The sequence below is a fragment of the Rhamphochromis longiceps genome, linkage group LG22, assembly GCF_057381845.1.
Source record: "Rhamphochromis longiceps isolate RC_006_pf linkage group LG22, R_longiceps_female_GT1.1, whole genome shotgun sequence".
In the NCBI taxonomy this organism is placed as follows: Eukaryota; Metazoa; Chordata; class Actinopteri; order Cichliformes; family Cichlidae; genus Rhamphochromis; species Rhamphochromis longiceps.
This window is the reverse complement of record NC_140577.1, coordinates 4,417,721-4,438,718: the sequence shown is the minus strand read 5'-3', so window position 1 is coordinate 4,438,718 and position 20,998 is coordinate 4,417,721. Positions and strand designations below refer to the sequence as shown.

The following is a 20,998-nucleotide window of genomic DNA, read 5'->3' as shown; positions in this document are numbered from 1 at the left end:
TTTATTTTTTCACGAGCAGCACTTGTCTCCTTGTGTACGACCGACAAACCTTACTGGACATAAAAGACGGTCTTTCTTATAACTTTCCGGAGTTCAAGTTTTGCAACACGGACGCTCCGTTTGCAGACCCCCCATTCATCTCACCTGAGACGCCTTTGTTCTCTGGCCCTGGAGGCCGCAAACGCCGACGCAGAGGGAGAAGATCTGGCGTTCTGGTTCGACTGAGACGGCGCACTTACAGACCACCGTTACCCAGTTTATTACTGGCTAATGTGCAGTCTCTGGAGAACAAGCTGTGCGAGCTTCGGGCACGGATCTCATTCCAGCGAGAGATGCGGGACTGCTGCGTGATCTGCCTCACAGAAACCTGGCTATCGGACAAAGTACCGGACTCTGCAATACAACTGCCGGGGTTCTCTGTGCACCGCGCGGACAGGTCACAGGATCTTACTGGGAAAAGCAGAGGCGGTGGTGTGTGTTTCATGATCAACAACAGCTGGTGTGATTATGCGAACGTGCACCCGGTCAAATCCTTCTGCTCACCGGACCTGGAGTACCTGATGATTAAGTGCCGGCCATTCTGGCTACCGAGGGAATTTACAGCAGTGATTATTACGGCTGTTTACATTCCCCCACAAGCCGACACTGACCGTGCACTCCGGGAACTGTACAGCGCGATCAGCAGCGAGGAAACCGCACACCCAGAGGCAGCGTTTATCACAGCCGGAGACTTTAATAAGGGAAACCTGAAGAAAGTCTCACCAAAACTCCACCAACACATCCTTTTCAACACACGTGGAGACCGGCTACTCGATCACTGTTACACCTCTTTCCGGGATGCGTACAAAGCCCTCCCCCGCGCCCCATTCAGCCAATCAGATCACTGCTCCATCCTGCTCCTGCCCGCCTACAGGCAGAAGCTGAAACAGGAAGCTCCAACCCGGAGGGCGGTGCACTGTTGGACGGACCAATCGGAGTCTGCGCTGCGGGACTGTTTTGATCACGCGGACTGGGAAATGTTTCACGTGGCCGCCAGAGACATTGATGAATACACAGACTCAGTCTGTGGATTTATCAGGAAATGCGTGGAAGATGTCGTCCCATCCAGAACAGTCAAATCCTTCCCAAATCAAAAACCCTGGATTAACGGAGATGTTCGCGCAGCACTGGCGGCACGGAACACCGCCTTTGCCTCTCCTGTACTCACTCTACACCTACGACTGCACAGCCACTAACAGCTCCAACATCATTGTGAAGTTTGCGGACGACACTACAGTGGTAGGTCTTATCACCAACGGTGATGAGACGGCTTACAGGGAGGAGGTCAGCGCCCTGACCCACTGGTGTCAAGACAACCATCTCACCCTCAACGTCGCAAAGACAAAGGAGTTGATAGTGGACTTCCGGAGGTGCAGAGAAGTACACACCCCCATCACCATCAACGGCGCTGCTGTGGAGAGAGTGAGCAGCTTCCGGTTCCTTGGAGTACATCTGGCTGAGGATCTTACGTGGTCAGTACACACAAACAAAACAGTGAAGAAGGCGCAGCAGCGCCTCTTCTCTCTCAGGAGACTGAAAAGATTCGGCATGAGCCCCCGCATCCTCAGGACCTTCTATCACTGTGCCATTGAGAGCATCCTCACTGGATGCATCACCACCTGGTATGGCAACAGCACCGCCTACAACTGCAAAGCTCTCCAGCGAGTAGTGCGGTGCTCTGAACGGATAATTGGAGGTGAGCTTCCCTCCCTCCAAGACATCTACAGGAAGCGGTGCCTGAGGAAAGCGGGGAGGATCATCAAGGACTCCAGTCACCCCAGCCATAAACTGTTCAGACTGCTTCCATCAGGAAGGAGGTTCTGCAGCATCCGGTCCCGTACCAGCAGACTGAGAGACAGCTTCTTCCACCAGGCCATCAGACTGCTGAACACGTCATAGACACCTCAGCTTCACTACTGGAACTTCAACATTATGCACTCCATACTGTATATAAATGCCACTTGTTTTGCACATATTCAACTCTGTATATTTTATATATTTTATTATTATTATTTTTTTTTTTTTTTTTTTTTTTTTTTTTTTTTTATTATTATTATTATTTTTTTTTTACTATTTAATTTGTAAAAATGTGTGTATACACACACACACACACACACACACACACACACACACACACACACACACACACACACACGTAGGAAAATATTTAGTATACACATCCAGAAATGCATACACTATTATATATTGTACATATATTTATTAGTTTCAGGTTGGCCATTCTTGTATTTGCTCGTTTGTGTTGTTGTGTTTGCACATCTCTGTTGCTTGTGGGGCTCGCACACAAGAATTTCACTCGCATGTGCTGTGCCAGTGTGCCTGCACATGTGATGTGACAATAAAAGTGATTTGATTTGATTTGATTTGATTTGACAATAGACTCCTCCCCACAGCCTGGACCTCCTGAAGACTATTTAAAGAAATTAGAAGCAAACTTGGCTAAGAGAGTTCAGTATGTGTTTAAATACTGAGTTTAAAGCTTGTTAGAACTGTACAAACTCAGCTAATATCTGCGTCTCATTATGTCACATTACCTAGCAAAATATAACAAAAATCAGGTGTGGCACAATATTTTTTACAGTACTGTAAACTGAGATGATGCTTTGTGTAATTTGAGTTCTCGAAAGTTCAAAGTGTTCTTCTGTATAAGACTGTCTGGTAAGCATTAGGTACCAAACAAGTGTAATGACCTGAAGTGAAATGAAAGAAGAGGCCTAAAAATGCAGCGTTGGCTTTACTCTACAAGGTGATGTTTCCTGAGCTCTTTTTCTTATATGCTGTCTAATGAACACTGAGCTACAATATTTCTGCAGCATAATCACAAAGCAACACGCTTACAATGAAACACTTCAACTTTGTGGATGAAACGCTCTGAGGTAAAAATTGAAAATTATGTTCGTAAATTGGTTCAGCTCGGAACAACGGTATTTTTGCGAGTTGAGGAATAACAGCTCCCCTATTTTCTCACATACAGACTCAAACACATCCATTATTGCCATCTCCTCCCATCGTGACCAACGGCTGTGTGAGTCCTTTAATATCTGCCTGAATAATGCAAAGGCATTTCACAAACCAGGAGTCGTTCCTCGCCTTATTCCAGGCCTCGCCGCTCGGCACAGCCTCGGCGAGAGATATCAGGAATATTTCTTTTTCTCCTGTCTCCTTAATATCTCTTTTCTCCCTTTTCCCTCCCTGCCTTCCATTTCCTGTATCTCACTCTTCTCCCCCTGCTGCTCTCCTCATTATATGCTGCACTTACTGTAGTTTATTGCTCCAACCGTCTTCTTTCTGCTCTTGGGCTCGCTCGTCCTCTCTGCAAAGCAAGTGAGTGAAAATGTGTTCATGTGAACATGCTCGCCATTGCTCTGATTTCTTCAATCAGTCACCCTCTCTGTCTTGGCTAAAGCATATCTTAACCATTCTTTATTAGATTTTCCCCAAAGCTACAGTACTTGTTTCATCATCTGTTGCGGTTAGTGCTCTTAATTTCCAAAATGAGAAGTTTTCATCACCTTAATCCCTGTGTCCCATCTGTTTCTTCACTCTTAAGGCTCCTCACAGACTGGAAAAGCCAGGATAAGGGATGCAGAAATGGAATTAAGGGGAGAAAACAGGAGGAGAGAGGTTGGAGAGTTGAAAAGGAGAAAGATGAGAAAGTGAGGGAGGCAGACTTTGTCAAGAAGCCTGCTTGTTCAAAGCAATAAGTGATGTTTGGAAAACAGCCAATATGGGAGAAGGTGACAGTTATGGATTGTGTGTGTGATTGTGTGTTTGCAGCCAGAGGAGTGTGTTTGAGTGTACATACACTTGTGTGCTTTTCAGTAAGCACACATTGTATATACTATATACTTTTAACTTCAGTTTAAACTTACACTTAGAAAAAAATATATAATATTATAATATTATATTCGTGATATTCGTGATATCAATGAAACATTAAAAAAAAAAAACTAGGATAGGCTCTAATTATACCTGTGACACAGAATTGGATAAGCATTTAAGAAAATGCATGGATGGGCATGCGTGCACTGACCCTTAAGAGGCAAAGCCATAAATATGTGTGTTTGAGTCTAATATCAAAAGTTACATCTATCTTCATGAAGTTGATGAAAAACGCTTTATTTTACCAAGTTAGTGCGTTTCTCGCTGTTACACGCATTTGAATGGAGTTCTCACCCAGCACAAAGTATAGGTTTTTATTTTGTGAATAACTTGAAAATCTTAGCTCAAACCGCTGCAAAACCTATTTCCTCAGCACGGGGATGCTAAGGAAAATGTAACATCTGTTGCATGTGGACTTTTTTACAATGACGCTTTTTTGTGTATTTGTTTATTTATTCATAAGCACAACGTAACTGAAGTGCACATGTTCAGCTTTAATTCCAGGGGTTTAAGGAAAAGCATGCACTGTTTAGCAATTACATATCCTTTGCAGTCAGTGACTGCTGTGTTCATGCTGCAGCCACCTTCAGTTGCTGCTTGTTTGTGGGTCTTTCTGTATTAAATGTTAAAGATGCTCTACTGGGCTGATTGGGATAATTTTTGATCAATCTCTGTCTTTTGATGCTCATATCAAATCTGTGACCCGCTCCTGTTTTTCTCATTTAAGAAATATTGCTAAACGTAGGACTGTTGTCTCCAAAGGTGAACTGGAGATGCTTGTCCATGCCTTCATCTCCTCCTGGTTACACTATTGTAACGCACTCTTTTCCTGTCTGTATAGGGCTTCCTTAAATCACCTTCAAGCGGTCCAAAATGCCGCAGCAAGGCTTTTAACCCACAGTAATATATTCTCCCATAATGTGAATGTGTAATGTGATCGTTTATATCAGGATAAAAGACCATGCCTTCACTATAAGGACTAATATCAGGATAGTAAATCTGTGGCTCCTGTTGCAGATTACATTCATCTAAGATATATACTTGTATGGTGCAAAGTTTGTGCTGTGTCTGTAGAAGTGCTATTTCATAAGGGAAATGCATTTCAGTGCTTTGGCATACTTCTGTGCTAGCCTGAAGGGAAAACTAGGAAGGAGGGGGGTTAATTAAAGAAAGTGACTGGAATAAGGGAGTGTGTAACAGATTGTAATGAAGGTAATAAGAAAGAAAGATGGAGGATGTGTGTAGGTGATGTTTAAAAAGCGTGTGTGCGTGAAGATGATACATCGACGAGTACTGCTTATGTCTCAAGTTCTAGTACACCCAGTCAGCCTCTCAGTTAACTCGCTTCCAGCCTCATAAATCATTCACATACTGAGACAGATGTAAGTACAAATGCATACACATATATAAACACCACCTGGAAACACATACACAACATTAACATTACTGTGTTTCTGCTGGCTGATTCGACCTGTGCTCAGTGAACCTACATTTGTAAGTTATGTGTACTTATGCTGTCCAGTAAAGTGCAAAGTTACTGATTATTTTATGATATTAGTGGGATTTTCATAAATGAAATGTAGTGGTAATATAGGCTGTGTATAATAAATAGCATAGTACCTCAAACCTGCATTCAGTTTATTGGCTGCCAGGAACCAGCGACTCTACCGGTTACTCTTTTGGTAATTTTTGCTCATGTTCACTTCGCGTTCACTGTTTTTATTTGCTGATTTGTTTCATTTTCATTCAGTTTTTACTTTTCTTTTTAACTCTGCTCAAGTTTGGCAGCAAAAAACACTTGGTTGTGTTTAGTGAAAGGTGATGGCTTGAGCTGAACCTTTTACCTTCAAAACATTATCCCTGGATGTTGGGAAACTCAGTAAGCATGCAAAACAACAACAACAACAACAATTCTCTTTGTTCTGGAACTGAAACACTGAATGCCCAGCTATGACATGTCAGAGTGTCCTCCTGTGAAAATGGATGGGCATAAAGGACCGTTTCAGAGAGGAAAAGTCAGAGAAATTGTTGCAAATCCTGAATTTCAGTTTCCCACTGCTGAAATGTGTGGTAGTAGGTGCCTCAACAGTCTCTAGATACAGTTACAGACATAACTTTGTTGAACAGTGATTCAGGTTTGTATTTGTACCTTCCCTTCAACCTTTATTATTCGAGCATGGAGGAATGGAGATGCCCCAGAACAGTGCCAGACTGTCAAAGAAGGAAATGTCAATAATCATTATAGTCTCTTGACTATATTTTATTATAGTGGTCCTGAATAAACTTCATAAGCTTTGTTTAGCACGTGCAGGAAAATGTCAAAATATTTGCTACTTTAGGTTGCATGAAGTCAACAACAGGCCCTTTCCACAGCAGTGGAAAACCACAGGTGTTATTTGGTGAATAAATAACAGTGAGCCAGCATCCATAATGCTGGGACCCTGCAACCAAAGCATCGAAACACATTTCAATCAGAATCAGTTTCTCTTTATACCTCGGTGTCTTTTCCCTACTTCCCTACCCCCCCAAAAAGCAAAAACCTCTGCTGCATCAGCTATTCCACCACCTCAGGCAAAGCATTGGTATGAATTGCGCAGCACAGTAACCTGTAATATGATGTTACATGTCAGCTGGTAGCCAAGACACTGATGAACGAGGCCCTGATGGATAAGCATGAATGAAGCATTTGATCCTGCATCACTGATCCATGCACAAATGTAATGCTCTGTCTGAATGCATTAATCCTTCACAATCATAAATAGTTCATGTCAAGAAACAAAGCTAAAAATGAGAGAGAAATGCATGTTACTGAATCATCTTGAATGTACTGAAACTCTCATGCATCCTTTTCTTATTTTTAATACTTAAACAGCATCGTGAAAGAGGGCAAAAATGCTGCTAGTACAGACAGAACCTACAACTTACCTAGTAATGGAATCATACTTGATTTCTCTCTCACGCATTAAATTGTGCAATTTTCACTGTGACTCTATGCACAGAGTATCTACACAGTTAAGAGACCTCAAGTCCCCCTGCTTGTCATGAAGCTGGAAGAGGAGTTTCCTGCACATGTGCAGAGCTGGATGCTCAGCAGGTTGCTGCCTGTGATGGTCTGCAGGACGAAGGCTGCGCGCTCTGCTGATGAGCCAGTGCGATGTGCATGTGTAACTGCATGCTGTGTGTAATAGTGAGAGGACATGTCCATGCACTAAGTTCATTTAGCCATGTCTTTGATATGCTGATAAGTATGCATGCAGTGTCATTTTTGTGACACGGTGCGTGTTTGTGCGCATGTGTCTCTCAGTAGTGTGTAGATTTATAGGCATGCCTCCATGCTCTCCAATGATGTGGGACTGAGCCATGAATCAGCTCAGCCTGTAATGAATTCTGATGGCCCACAGGAGAGAAAGGGGAGGAAGAGAGGAGGAAGATGAAGAGGAGGCAGTGTAGGAGGGAGAGGAAGGGAGATGTAAAGAAAGGAGAGAATATGTGGAAATGACAGGAAAAGTGATAATGGGAAGAAAAAGAATGTAAGGAAAAAATGAGGAAGGTTGCCACGTATGTGTGGGTTTAGTCAATTTGGTCCTCACATTTAAAAAAAAAAAAAAAACGGACAATACTACTGTATAAGCTCTTCCATCGTCAAAGTGAGCAGTTATTTTATTGCTTGTTTTTTTTGTTTGGTTGTTGTTTTTGACAGTTACATACATGCACCGTCCACTTTGTTTGGTACATCTATTCAAAAGGTTGTTAACACAACTGTATAATCAGCCAATCACACGCCATGTCTACATGACTTTGAACTAGGCATGCTTGATTGTGCCAGCTGGGCTGGTATGAGTTTTTCAGAAACTGCTGATCTACTGGGATTTTCCTGCACAACCATCACTAGGAGAAGACAAACTAAAAAGTCAAAATAGTCACACACTCAGCAATATCCTTTAATTGCTATGTTGTATTGCTGTAATTGCTATTCTATTGAACATCAAATCTGTCTAATTTCTAATTATTTTTTATTACTAATTTGACTTCAACAAAAAAAAAAAGTCACAATTTGTACTAAAGTGCTATCACGCATAGATCTTGTGGCGGTAAATTAAATCACTGTTAAATTAAATCTATTGTGTTTTTTTCTTATTATCTTATTACGGTCACAGTGGCAGGTGCAATATTTTATTGAGTGTAGAACAGCAACATTAGAGTGCTCTAAATACTGTTTCAAACAGGGTTTTTTTTAAATCCGTTTTTCTGTATAATGTCAAAAAAGTGGAAAACCCACACTAACTGTGAGTAAAACGGCCCCGCCCACCTCTTGTTCAAATCTTCTTTTTGCACAGTACAGCCAATTAGAAGCGGAAAAAAAAGGGGGTGGGGGGTTAAAGCAGCATGTTGCAGTCAGAGGATGAAGTGAGGTTTATGGGATAAGATAAGAGTAAGATAGAGTCCAAAAATAAAACATATATAAACAAGCATAATAGGCCCCTTTAATGATCCTAGTTATTGTTGTTTGGTACATCATATTGCACTAGTGAGAATGCCTCTTACTGTAGCAGCATGGTTATAAAAATAAAGGATAGATTTTTTAATCTCCTGCTTTTAATAACTTACTCTTTCAATTTCAATCAAAACTCCCATTGCTAACTTTCCTTGTTCTTCTTTATATCTAACGTTGTGCCCTACACACATTCTTCACATTCTTTACAAAGCAAGCAAAGAAGCAATTATTGAAACGTTCTGTCAATCAGCTTCTCCCATTCTGTATCATTTTGTATTGCTCTAAGCACACAATTACAGCACAAGTCCATTCTGCCTCTTTGCAGAACATGAAAGCCCAAATCAGACAATACAGCACCAAGCAAAACATTTATTTTCACATCAGAGAGCATATACTGGTCCACATCAAATCATCACGAGTGATTAAATAATTAGTGATTGATTCGTTTTTAAAATAATTAAAGTCCACACTGATCTCATAACACAGTAAGCAACTATGGTAAAAAAAAAAGTTTATTTTTTAAATAAATAAATCATCCACACACATACATAATCTTTTTGTCACAGTTTATTACAAATTATTATAATTATTTGTAATTAATAATAATAATAATAATAATGAAAGTCTTTCTGCTACTTAAAGTAACCACATGTGGGACCCTAGTGTCTAATGTCTTAGCTAAGGTGTGACACTGAGATTACCAGAACAAATAAACAAACAAAACTACAAAATATAATTTCTTTATTTGTTTCCTCAAATAAATAAAATACTGGAATACTGGCAAAGAGAATCCAATTTCCTTAGCGTGATGTATCTATGAAAAGTTCTCATAATTAGCATTAGCTAAAAATGTAGGCAGAGTGCAGTAAAGTTAATTAATTTTGTAGCAGCACTCGGTGGAATGAGAGTGATTGGCTCTACTGCCAGCATGAGAGCAGTATGTTCTATAAGAAATGCAGCAAAAGAGAAAAATGAAAAGGAACATGAAACCCGTGGGTGCCATAAGTAGCCATAATCAATACACAGGGGAGTGGCCACGCTCGCTCTGCCCTCAGAGCCGGAGGTTCGTAGCTCCTAAGGAAACACACTGTACTCCACTTTGTGAGTATGCTGACATAAAGTGATGTTGATTGATCGTTGCGTACATTGCCAGCCGCTCCTCCCCCCACCCCTCGTCTGCCTTCCCCCTCTGCAGACGCTGTTGCCACTGCATTTCTGCATATCCTCTTTACACCTTTTCTCTGTCTGTGTGGTTTCTTTTTGGTTCTTGCTGAACATCTTCATCTTTCTTTTAGTAGTCATTATTTCTGTGCACACATAATCATACTCACACACTCACACACACCTCAACCTGCAGATCGTTGTTTGAGCACAGCTGTTGTGTTGGTCATACAGGGAATTTAAAAAATTTAAACATATATGGTTTGACACGTACAGGATTTGGTGTCTGCTTTCACAGCTCCAGTTGTTCCAATGCTTCTGGTGCATCCCACGGTTTCTAAGGCAGCAGAATACTGATTGATAATCAATCATGCATTAGCAGCCTTCACACAGGCACAGAAAAACATCCATCTCTCCAGCACTGCAATGTGCTAAATGCACAATGTGCTCTAGCATCTTTCCCACAAGCCGCCGCTTTGACATTTCTTGTTCTCATCCCTCCGGAGAGTGTTTGTGTAGGATGCAATTTGTTTTTCCAACAACAGCTTAATTTGCATCCAGGTTTTGACACATTTACTGCCACCACAGCTGTTCACTTCAGATTTTTCATGCCTTTTTTTTTTTTTTTACATATTTTTTTTTTAATTAAGCCTATTAAATGTCAATTCCGGTAGCATCAACAAAAGCACATTCAATAAAAAAGGAATAATTAACAATCCTAATTCCACAAACAAGGTTTTCCTTTTTTTTTTTTTATCAGAGGTGCTTTTTCATATTATTTATATCAAGATTTTCAACAAAAAGGTTCATTTGCAACTATTTTTTTACTATTTTAAATCGATATAGGACCTGTTAGAATCAGCTAAGTTCTTAACAGAGGCCAAGTAAATTAGCATAAATATTCTTGAATAAGTCTCAGATTTGGTAAACTTTCACACAAAATTTAAAATGTAACCACAACATTGGCAGAACACTTACATGTATTGGACTGGTCAATCTTCTGGTCATTTTCCCTTCCAGAAGGGAAAATGAGATGGTTCACAGTCAGATATAAGATAGGCGTGGTGTTAAAAATGTGTAACTTGAAAAACTGGCATGAACTTTCTATCTTACTGTTTATATAAGTACCCTTTTCAGGATTTTTGATGTGTCTGAATCAACCTTTGATGTGTGGCTATCCGCAATGGCGACAGACAAGTTTCAGGAGCTTCCGGGCTTCTTATTCTTCTATGGCTTCCTGTGCCACCCATCAGTCATAATTTATGCATAATCACCTAAAACAGGGTAACATATAGCTAATTTGGCAGCAGGTAATAGTAATAATTGCTTTTCATGGGAAAAACCTGCTATCTACCTACCTTTGGTAACCTACCTAGTTACCAAACATAGTTTTCCTTGCTTATAATTTTTGTTTTGTCCATTCTTCTTTTATTGTGCTGCCATTGTCTTTCCTGTTCAAGTCAACTTTGCAACCAATGCGTGCCATCATTGCCATCGGGCTACTTCCTGTTGGCTCATTGAAGAACTGTGCACAGCTGTGTGGTTTAGCCCTGGTAGGTCTAATTCAGGTGAATTTCCAGTTTTACAGACACCAACACAGGACCATGAATACTGCATGACTTGCATGTGTTGTTTGCTGCTCTGTGTGCCAAGTAGTAGATACTGCCTCTAGGTTAAAGCCATATGCTTACACTGCTCTCACTGCAGAGGCCAATCAGTAAACCTCGATGCATCAGAAAACTGTAGCCACTGTATCTCCGGCTTTCTAGCACTCTCTTTTCTGCCTTTCATTCGTCCTTTCTTTCTTTGCTATAACCATGTAGACTATGACTAAAAGAGAAGTAATTTCCTCCAAAGTTTGAAACCTTTCTGCATTTCTTTTATTGCATTTGACAAGTGCGCAATGATCCACGTCATTTCATGTATATTTGCAGCCTCCAAAGGAGTCAAGAAAAATTTGATTCGCGGTAGAATATGTGGTAGTGTACTGTTTGGATTCGAGGTTAAATTACTGTATTTTTACCATTCACAACTCCAGAACAGCTCATCAAGTAGTTGATGTCACTTTGAAGGCAGGCTTAAGGCTGCAGAAGTCAAAATTCCTGCTACATGTACAGGATGCTAAATGATTTTCAGTTCCACACTTCTCTTTACACAACTGCCCTGTGGCACACGTTAACTTTAATCGATACAATGAAGATTATCTTGTCCTCTAAAAAGATAACACAACATAGAACAAGATGAAGTTTTAACGATGCCGATGGGAAAGTGGGTCACTGCAGCAGCAAAGAGCAATATTGAAGAAAATATAACAGCTACAACACAGTGAAGATTGGAGAAAAGATAACAAGCGACCTTTATCATCATTAATCAAATCACTGATCAGACTCAGCCAAAAATAGCTTCAAAGTATTTCCTTTCTTAACGGACTCTGTATGTGCAAAGACACAGCTTTTCTACAGTATGGGGTATTAGGCTACTTTACATTATAAATTGCATAAAGTAGCACAGGTGACTTTGCTGCATCCACGTGTGCCACATGATGAAGTGTGTCCCTAAGATGTGCAGGCAAGAAAATAAAAGAAATTAAATTAAATGGACAGGTTTAGTTCAAGCATTTACCATTTACTTTAAATAAACAGACAGTCACTGAAAGCTGTGATAATGCTGGTGTCTTGACAGCTTTGTGCGTCTGCTGTTTGGCAGCCTGCAGTCCTCATACTGCTTCCCTTTCTCCGTGTATTTAAGTCTGATAAGTGTCAACAGCTTGAGCCTGTATACACAGTATAGCCAAGGCCAACAGCATGACTAATGGCTGGTATTAAGACTATGTAGCATAACAGGTATGATTCACATGCAGTCTCTCTGTATGCTCTTCAGCATTCATTACATTTTAAGCAGAGCGACTCTGATGGTTCACACAGAAAAATGTTACCTTACTGCTTTATTTTTCATACACTTGCAAGAAAATTTGAGCAACTTTTTCAGTTCTGAAAAAAACACCTAAATCCAAAAGAAAGTCATAAACATTCAATCAAGCCACTCATGTCTGACTGCTAAACGTTTCATTATAAAACCATTTGCATTGGTCTGCTCTTATAAAGCACCTCCAGTTTTCAGGCTTCAGGTATTTCACAAATCTTTGCTTTGTGGCTGAATAAATTTTGAGATTGCACTCGTGAGGTAGGATGATAAGACCTATGGTCAGGGTTATGTCTCAGTATTACACCAAGCTTTCAGGACTTAGTGTTTTACCAACTTTTTGCCAACGTCTTTTGGAAGAAAGTCAAGTCTCGTCACACACCTGCTCTCTATTTTCTGTTTTTCATATTACTATGTGACGGTGTCAATGTCACACTCGGTCTGGTGTTCATCAGGCTGAGTTTTAGGCTTTTTACGATCTAATGAACAACAACATTTTAATGTATCTTTGTAATGTTCAAACATGAGCACATCATTTTAATGTTTTTTAAATGCACGTCAATTTAACACATTATGAAGATGATCTTGCTAAAATAAAACATACACTTTTTATTTTATTGAACAATTTGTATGCTATGAAACACTAATCCTCATGGAAGAAACAAAGCCTCTGTCATGTGAAGAATTTTAAAGTGGCTACTAAAGAACATGTTCATAGGCTCGTTTCGTTTTTGCTTTTAATAAATTAAAAGCAGAAAATTAAAAATTTGCATTTAAAGGAGAGCTAAACTCCATATTTTATATTTGTGGACCCTACTTTCATATAGTGCAGCTCATTGCATGTGAAGACATTAAGTTCACAGTATGAAACAAACCATTTTAGAACCTGATATGATCATATTAATGACATTCTCAGTCAACATCATAAAAACGTTGGGCTGCTTATTGGTAATTTGGACCATCAGCGCTATAAAAATATGTAAGTGGCAGAATATATTAAAGCATAATAGGTTTACTTTAATAAAGGCAATTATATCTTTCTTCATATCATTAATTTAATTCACCAGCTATGAAATGCTAAAAAGAAAGTAGAGTTTGGAGACAATATGGAACCACAGCGTAATATATACTTTATATCCTCACATTCACTGTAATGCTTAGAAAAAGCTTCTGTTTGCCGGACTGCTCTTGGCAGTATATTACACAGCACTCAGGCCGAAGGGACATGTTTAAAGCTTTGTTTTGTGCTGTGCATTGCAGTCCCGTCAGTATATTGCGGAATGTTCACAGGAACAGTTGCAGTAAACGCACGCAATCCCATGAATATTGTATATCTTAAATACAGTTGAAGGTACTACATTTCACATCCACATATTCACATATTGTAAAATGACTCCTGCTGCTGTTTCTTGATCCATTTGGGAACGACAAATGGCCCTTTATGAAACTGTAATATAAATCCATGATCCCCTACAATCCAGCCTTTTCCTTCACTGGCAGCATTGCACAAGAATCAGGATTTACTTTAGTGGCAGAGATCACATTTTTTCCCCCTTTCAGTCAGTTACATTCGATTTAACTCCAATTTTGACCCTAAAGCTAAAAACAGATAATGTTGTTACTGAAAAGAGGTTATCTGAGGGGACACCCAAAAAGAAAATTACAACACTTATCAACTTCTGGAATGTACTGAAGTGTGTGACTGATGGTGTTTGACAGCGTAAGAGAAACTAAAGCTGGATTTTTATGTGAAAGATACAACTGGGGTCTCTCTGTCCTCACCCGGGAAATCAGTTCTTGCAGACATTTTAGCAACCTAGTAATGCACTAATGTAGAGTAGATAAGTGATGTCTTAATATCTTATCCACTAGAGGATAGTACTGATAATGCACACTGCTCACATTAACATTTATTAATAGGAGGTGGTGTAACTAGGTCACAGTGCTCTGTACTGTAATATATACAATATATGCAAATTCTTGATTAAATTAAATCTCTGTGTACAATTATGAACTCTGAGACAACAGAGTTAGGAAATGCACGTAGCTGCCACTTTATTAAGCCTTAATTCTTTGAGGCATTGATTCAAAGAGCTGTTGGAAACGTTCCTCGTTGATTTTGGTCGAGACTGTGATGACAGTGTGACACAGTTGCTGCAGATTCATGATGTGAATCTCCTGTTCCACCACATCCCAAAGGTGCTCTGAACTGCAATCTCCACAGTCCATGGAGGTCATAGACACTATGACACCAACCTCACTGTCATATTCAAAAAACTGGTTTGGGATGATTTGAGCTTTGTCACATGGCACGATATCCTGCTAGATGCAGACGTCAGAATTGGGTACAGTGTGGTCATAAAGAGATGGACGTGGTCAGCTGCAATAGTCAGTCTGTCGGGTTTAATTAATGCTTATTTGGAATTAAGGGACACGAAGAAAAAAAGCCCACACCATTACAGCACCACCAGCTTGAGTCACTGAGAGAAAGCAGGATGGATCCGTGCTTTTATGTTGTTTATTCTGATTCTACCCTCCAAAATGTAGAAATCAGAATAAAGACACATCAGGCCAGGCAACATTTTCTACAGCATTTTGGTGTCTAATTTCAGAGAGGCTGTAAGCTGTAACCTTAATTTCTTACCTGACAGCAGTGACACCTGGTGTGGTCTTCTGCTGCCGTAACCTTCAAAGGTCAATGTGTTGTGTGTGTAGAGATGTTCTTCTGCATATCTTAGTGATAACAAGTGATTATTTGAGTTACTGTTACCTTAGATCATAACAGTCAGACTGTTCTCTGACCTCTGGCTGCAACAAGGAATTCTGTTACAGAGAACTGCTGCTCACTGATATTTTCCCTTTTTCAGACCTTTCACTGTAAACTCTTCAAACTCCACTAGCTCAGCAGTTTCTGAAATATTCAGACCAGCCCGTCTGGCACCAGCAAACATCACATTCACAGACACTTGAATCACCTTTGTAATCTTAGTCGCGTCTGTTTAATGTAAATTTTTGATTCACTTTCTTGTAGCAACCATGTCCCACTACGTTCGCTACCTTTTTGCCACGTTTTGCTTAGTGGGATTTCTCCACAAAGCAGCTGTCTTCTTTACGTAAATGAAACAATGAGAGTGACAGTAAACAAAACCAAGTGAAGTAAAGGCACAGCTGTAACAATAAACTAAAACTCGCTGTAAGCTATAGAGCCAAGGAGAGCCGTGGCTTCATGATTTCTCTGTAGGTGTATCTCTATGTACTCACATCACTCTTTGTATTTAATACAAGTCTGTTTATAATATCTTTAATTATTTTCTATGTTCAGTATGTGATTAATAAGGGATCAGTTCACAGTAGAATATGCTGCTTGAATTATTTTACCCAATAGTTGTATTTTTACGGTGGTAATGATTGTGTTCCAGCCTCACGGGTCTCTAAGCTAATGTTTTATTTTATCATGCTGTTTAGATGCTTCATCTTCATCCACATATTATTGTGTCAGCTGACCTGATCAAATCTCTGATCTCTACATTTTTCCTTTGGTAAAAAGTGGACATAAAATAGTGTCAGAATCAGCCTGTTAGTCTTCTACCTATTTCAACTAGACAGTGAGAGGGGAGGAAATGTCTGTGGTGCCTCGGTCAGGCAGACTTACATGTTAACCTGCTGCAGGATAGTGTTGTTACCTCTTTTAGCTCTTACATGGACATCTTTAGTAGAGCTGAGCACAGTGTACAGAGTCTTATCAAACTATTGTAAAATTTAATCTGTGTCTGAAAAACCATCTTTCTTGACTCCCTCAGCAATTACAGTTGAGGTGCCCTCGAGCAAGTTGTTTAACCCGGAACAACTAAGTCGATATGTTTGTGTGTGTGTGTGTGTGTGTGTGTGTGTGTGTGTGTGTGTGTGTGTGTGTGTGTGTGTGTTGGGCACTTCCTAGATGTGTGAACGTGTGCAACGCTTAAGGGCGATGCAGCCAACAAACGGTAAACAGGTTCCTCGTCAGCTGTTGAATTGTGGCTTCTTTTTTTATTATTATCATCATCAAGTGGTCAAAGTGCACAACAGGCAGCAGAAAGGTGTACATGACTGTCAGGTGGGATACCTGATGATTAACCTGACACAACAGATGGTTTGTTACACAGAGCCATCTGGGAAATTGTCCTTGGAACCTGTATGGGCAAGGGTAGGCACACGAATAGTTGCTTTTCATTTTGTGATTGGACAAGCAGTTTGTTTCACCATCTACCATGAGCCAACATCAACCAACCAAAAGGACACTGAGAGAAAAAGCAAGCTGCAGTGGTGCATATTAGTATATTGTTAAGGCTTATCTTTAGTTGATTTATCCAATTGGGTATTTCTAAGAGCCCATGAATGCCTACCTACACATATTTGCAACGACGAATCCTTGTCAGACTGATTATTTTATGACTGCAGACCTAAGACATATATACAGGGATCTGGGTAACCTCATGATGGTAATAATTTTGTTTAATGTGTAACGCGTATAAAGATAGGCAGCAATCATGGGACTTATAAGATCAGACAACTGATGAAGTATGAAATCTAGATCATTAAAAAAAAATTACAGACTTAGACTTTTAAAATTCACTCAAATAGAATAATTTTCATGAAATCAATTAAAGATCACCTGCTCACCAAAGACTACTGCATTTTAAGGATTTGAATTATTACAGTATTTCAATATTGGATAATTTTAATTATATTACAGTTAATGTTGTCAAGTTGCAAAGGAGACAAGTGTCAGATTTTTCATTTTTGTCAGAGTAAAAGTCAACATGTTTTCATTCATTGCAACTATGCAAGCAGGTAGTCCTCCTGGCAGAAGCGTAGCTTAGACTGTAGTATACAGAAACTTCAAAGTGTGCATTTGCATAATCAACATCTTAAGCAACTAGTAGTGGGAAATATGAGGAAAATAATCATTACTTCCCCCGAGGATTCCTCTGGAAAACCATCAACTACAGTGCCAAAGGGTAGCTCTGGAGGGAATTTGCAGCAGAGTCTTTATTGTGATTGCCTTTTCTGTGCATTTCAGCTTAGCTGGAACATTTGGACTTTGGTCATAATGTTAGATCATGCACAAATTATTATTATTATTATTTTATAGGTAGAAATCATTATATACAGTAGTATGCAGCTCATTGCAGTCATATTGTGATTGTGGCTCAAGAGTTGGCAGTTCGTCTTGTAATTGAAAGGTTGCCGGTTCGAGCCCCGGCTCGGAGAGTCTCGGTTGTTGTGTCTTTGGGCAAAACACTTCACCTACCGCCTACTGGTGGTGGTCAGAGGGCCCGGTGGCGCCAGTGTCCGGCAGCCTCACCTCTGTCAGTGCGCCCCAGGGCAGCTGTGGCTACAATGTAGCTGCCATCACCAGTGTGTGAATGTGTGGATGACTGAACGTGTAAAGCGCTTTGGGGTCCTTAGGGACTAAGTAAAGTGCTATACAAATACAGGCCATTTACCATATTGCCCATCTACTGATGCACTGGTTGGCCCTTCTTTATCTGTCTTTTGCACCTACTTATATGTACACACCAGTGCTCTGTGCATATTCCTAACATTCCTTCCTTTCCACTTTCATAAATCCACAGAGGTCTCGCTGTTCACCCTTTTGCTCTCTTTTACAAACACAAACGGCATGTTCTCTCTGCAGCTGAATCTACACTCCTCTATCTGAGGCTCTTCTACTCCTTTCATGCCTCAGTTCATCTTTTATACCATTGTCACCTGCAGGTTTTTCTTTGTTTCTTTATTCCAGTTGTTCTCTCCATTTATTATCTGTGGTCTTGCTCCTGCTTGTTCCTTTGGGCTCATCCCCACAACGCCATGCTCCAACTCACTTCTCTGTCTCTGCTTAAAGGTGCAAAAAACAAACCCCGAAAAACAATCCAAATTTGTTAGAGATAGAAAGTTCAGAAGACAGGTTTTTATCTCGGAGGAAATGACCTGACCTGCTTACTGTGCTTTTTTCCTCCACTTCTAGTTTCACTTTGGCTGGATTCCACACTAAACACTGCAATGGTTCTTTTCAGGATTATTCATCATTTATTCACACAAATCATGACAAAGAGGACATAAGGTGCAGACGAGTTGCAAAGCTGGTAGCAGATGTGCAGCAACATGAGTGAGGCTATAGCCACTTAAATGGTGGTGTGTCATTTTGTGACATGCATGTGTGATTTGCAAATGGGATGGGCAGAAGGGCAGGTGACATGAGCTGGCACTGAGACCAGTGAAATAACACTAAACTGCTGAGTTTAGACATGTTTTGTTACTTGAATAAAAGGACTTCAGATGCAACGTTGGCCTGATAAATATAAAGGAAACAAGGCACCCGGTGTTTTCTTATTGGTCCATAGACAGAGAGGATTTGATGGTTTTGCTTAATGAGATTTTTCTGGTTTAATTCTGTTGCTCCATTATGAATGCAAGAATAAAAGCCACTATCCTCTCCAGACTTCAGCCCCATGTTGTATTTGGAATAAGAATTAATCCACGAGATCCTCGTTTTGATATGGCACCTTTGATGATAAAGTCACTGGAGTTTTTGCACTGCACTCTGACAAATGTGAATCTTTTAACTTTTATGTGCTGTCCTATTTAATCTGAAATGTCAGCAGAATTTTGCTGTTAGGGATGCAAGCGGTGTTAAGAAAATTAGCAGCTTCTGCCTGCCTGAATCCTTCCTTTGTTTACAGACTTGCAGGATGTCGGAACAGAAGCATTAAATTCAAGGATGAGTAGGTGTACTGTGTCATTTATGTACATTGTTTACTGGAGAATAAGTGTTTCACAACGCCTACATAAATCAGCCGTCCCACTTGAGATAATGCATAAATGCATACTTGATATATAACAAAGAAAAATAAGTGACTGTTTGAAATGCGTGTTATGGTTAGAGAAGCTGTATGACAGCAGGTCAGCTGCAGTTCTTCATTCAAACACGCTCTTCTCTCTGTTCCCTCTCCAGGGTCTCTTCTCCTCATCAGGTGAAGCACTGTGAACCGCCGACCCCCTCACCACCCTCCCTCCTCTCCTCCTCCCCTCTTTCCCTAGAGGCACCACCCACTACCCTTAAATCCCCAAACCCCACCTGCCAACACCTGCCAAACTCCCTCCGACAGCTGCAACTGGCCCCCCTTTTACCCCATGGTGGCCCCAAGGCCCGCCCTCTCACTGCTATTGGCTGTCCTGGCCTGTACGGGGCCCGCGCGCCCCTCGCCCCCCCTGCTTCTCCGGCCCCGGGAGAGAGAGAGGGACTCAGGTGGTGTCAACATCGCCGTGGTCCACTCGGGCTCCTCCCTGCTCCCGGAGACGCCGGTGGCGGGAGGTGCGGGGGTCGGGGAGCCGGGGCCCGGTCCGGGAAACGGTCCGGGAGGAGGGGGAGGAAGGGGAGTAACAGAGACAGCTTCATTAGCTGAAGTGGCCGAGATGACTTCATTTTCCTCCTCGTCACACCTGTCGCTGGCCGCGCTCGTGGGGGAGACGGTGATGACGCCCTCGGGTCAGGCCAACGTCATCTACCTGGCTGTGAATGAGAGCAGTCCCGGGACCCTGCTGCTGCAGCTGTGTGAGCTGCTGGCCACAACACCACTGCAGGTAGACAAACAAGTACACAAACCTACTGTTACATTCCCAAAGACTGTAAGAGAGAAACTGTTAACATCGCCAAAATTGGAACAAAATCATCATAAATAGTGATAAAAAAAAAAAAAAAAGTTCCCTTCAGGTCAAAATGTGATAATGGCTGGATGTCAAGATCCAATGTGGTTACTCTTAAACATCTTATATATGATAATGTACATGACTTTTTGTCCCCTATAAATCATTTTTTGAGACAAATTTAGTTCACAAGAGGCAGAGCGATAAAGACAGCAAAGCACTAACAAATGCAACAACAGTTCAAATGTAGAAATACTGATGTAAACAATGCTGGTCTTCAAGAAAATTAATTGACTTTGAAAATATTTTTTAAAGATAAGAAAGATTAAGATTATATGCAGTGTGTTTGGTTCAGACTGAATGTAATCTGAGTAGCCTTAATCGGTTTTGGAATGGCTCTTCAGTACTATGATAATCATCATCTGTATGACGTACAAAGGATTCTGTATCACTGCAGCTTTTGTAATTATCACTATTAGATTTAATGAGGATTCATTTAATTGAAATTACCAGTTGGTCACAGTGATGCACTCTGACAAAAGGTGTTACGGAGGAAGAATAAAAGGAGAACTCCAAATCCTGCATAATTACTCACATCTGCACAGTTGGCCAGTCTCAGTATGAAGCGCTGTGACTGTCAGATGGACTTTGTTGGAAAGCATGCGTGAGGTTCTTTTCATTTACCTTCTTGATAGGTCATGTGGCTTTAAATGAATCAGTGAATGCTTTTTCATGCATGGGACCATGTATGTGATAATTCAGGTACTCTTACTGTGACGCGTCACAGAGGTTTCT

The 20,998-nt window shown here is 40.7% G+C and overlaps 1 protein-coding gene across 1 annotated transcript in view; it reads left to right on the top strand.

Annotated features, from left to right (window-relative positions):
* Nucleotides 1–20,998, top strand: part of grin2da (glutamate receptor, ionotropic, N-methyl D-aspartate 2D, a) — a 274,557-nt gene that overhangs the window by 79,952 nt on the left and 173,607 nt on the right. Inside the window, exon 2 of the mRNA XM_085395309.1 lies at nucleotides 19,512–20,140. Coding sequence (XP_085251435.1) covers nucleotides 19,691–20,140 — 450 coding nt within the window. The 5' untranslated portion in view covers nucleotides 19,512–19,690. The remainder of the gene's footprint in view (nucleotides 1–19,511; nucleotides 20,141–20,998) is intronic.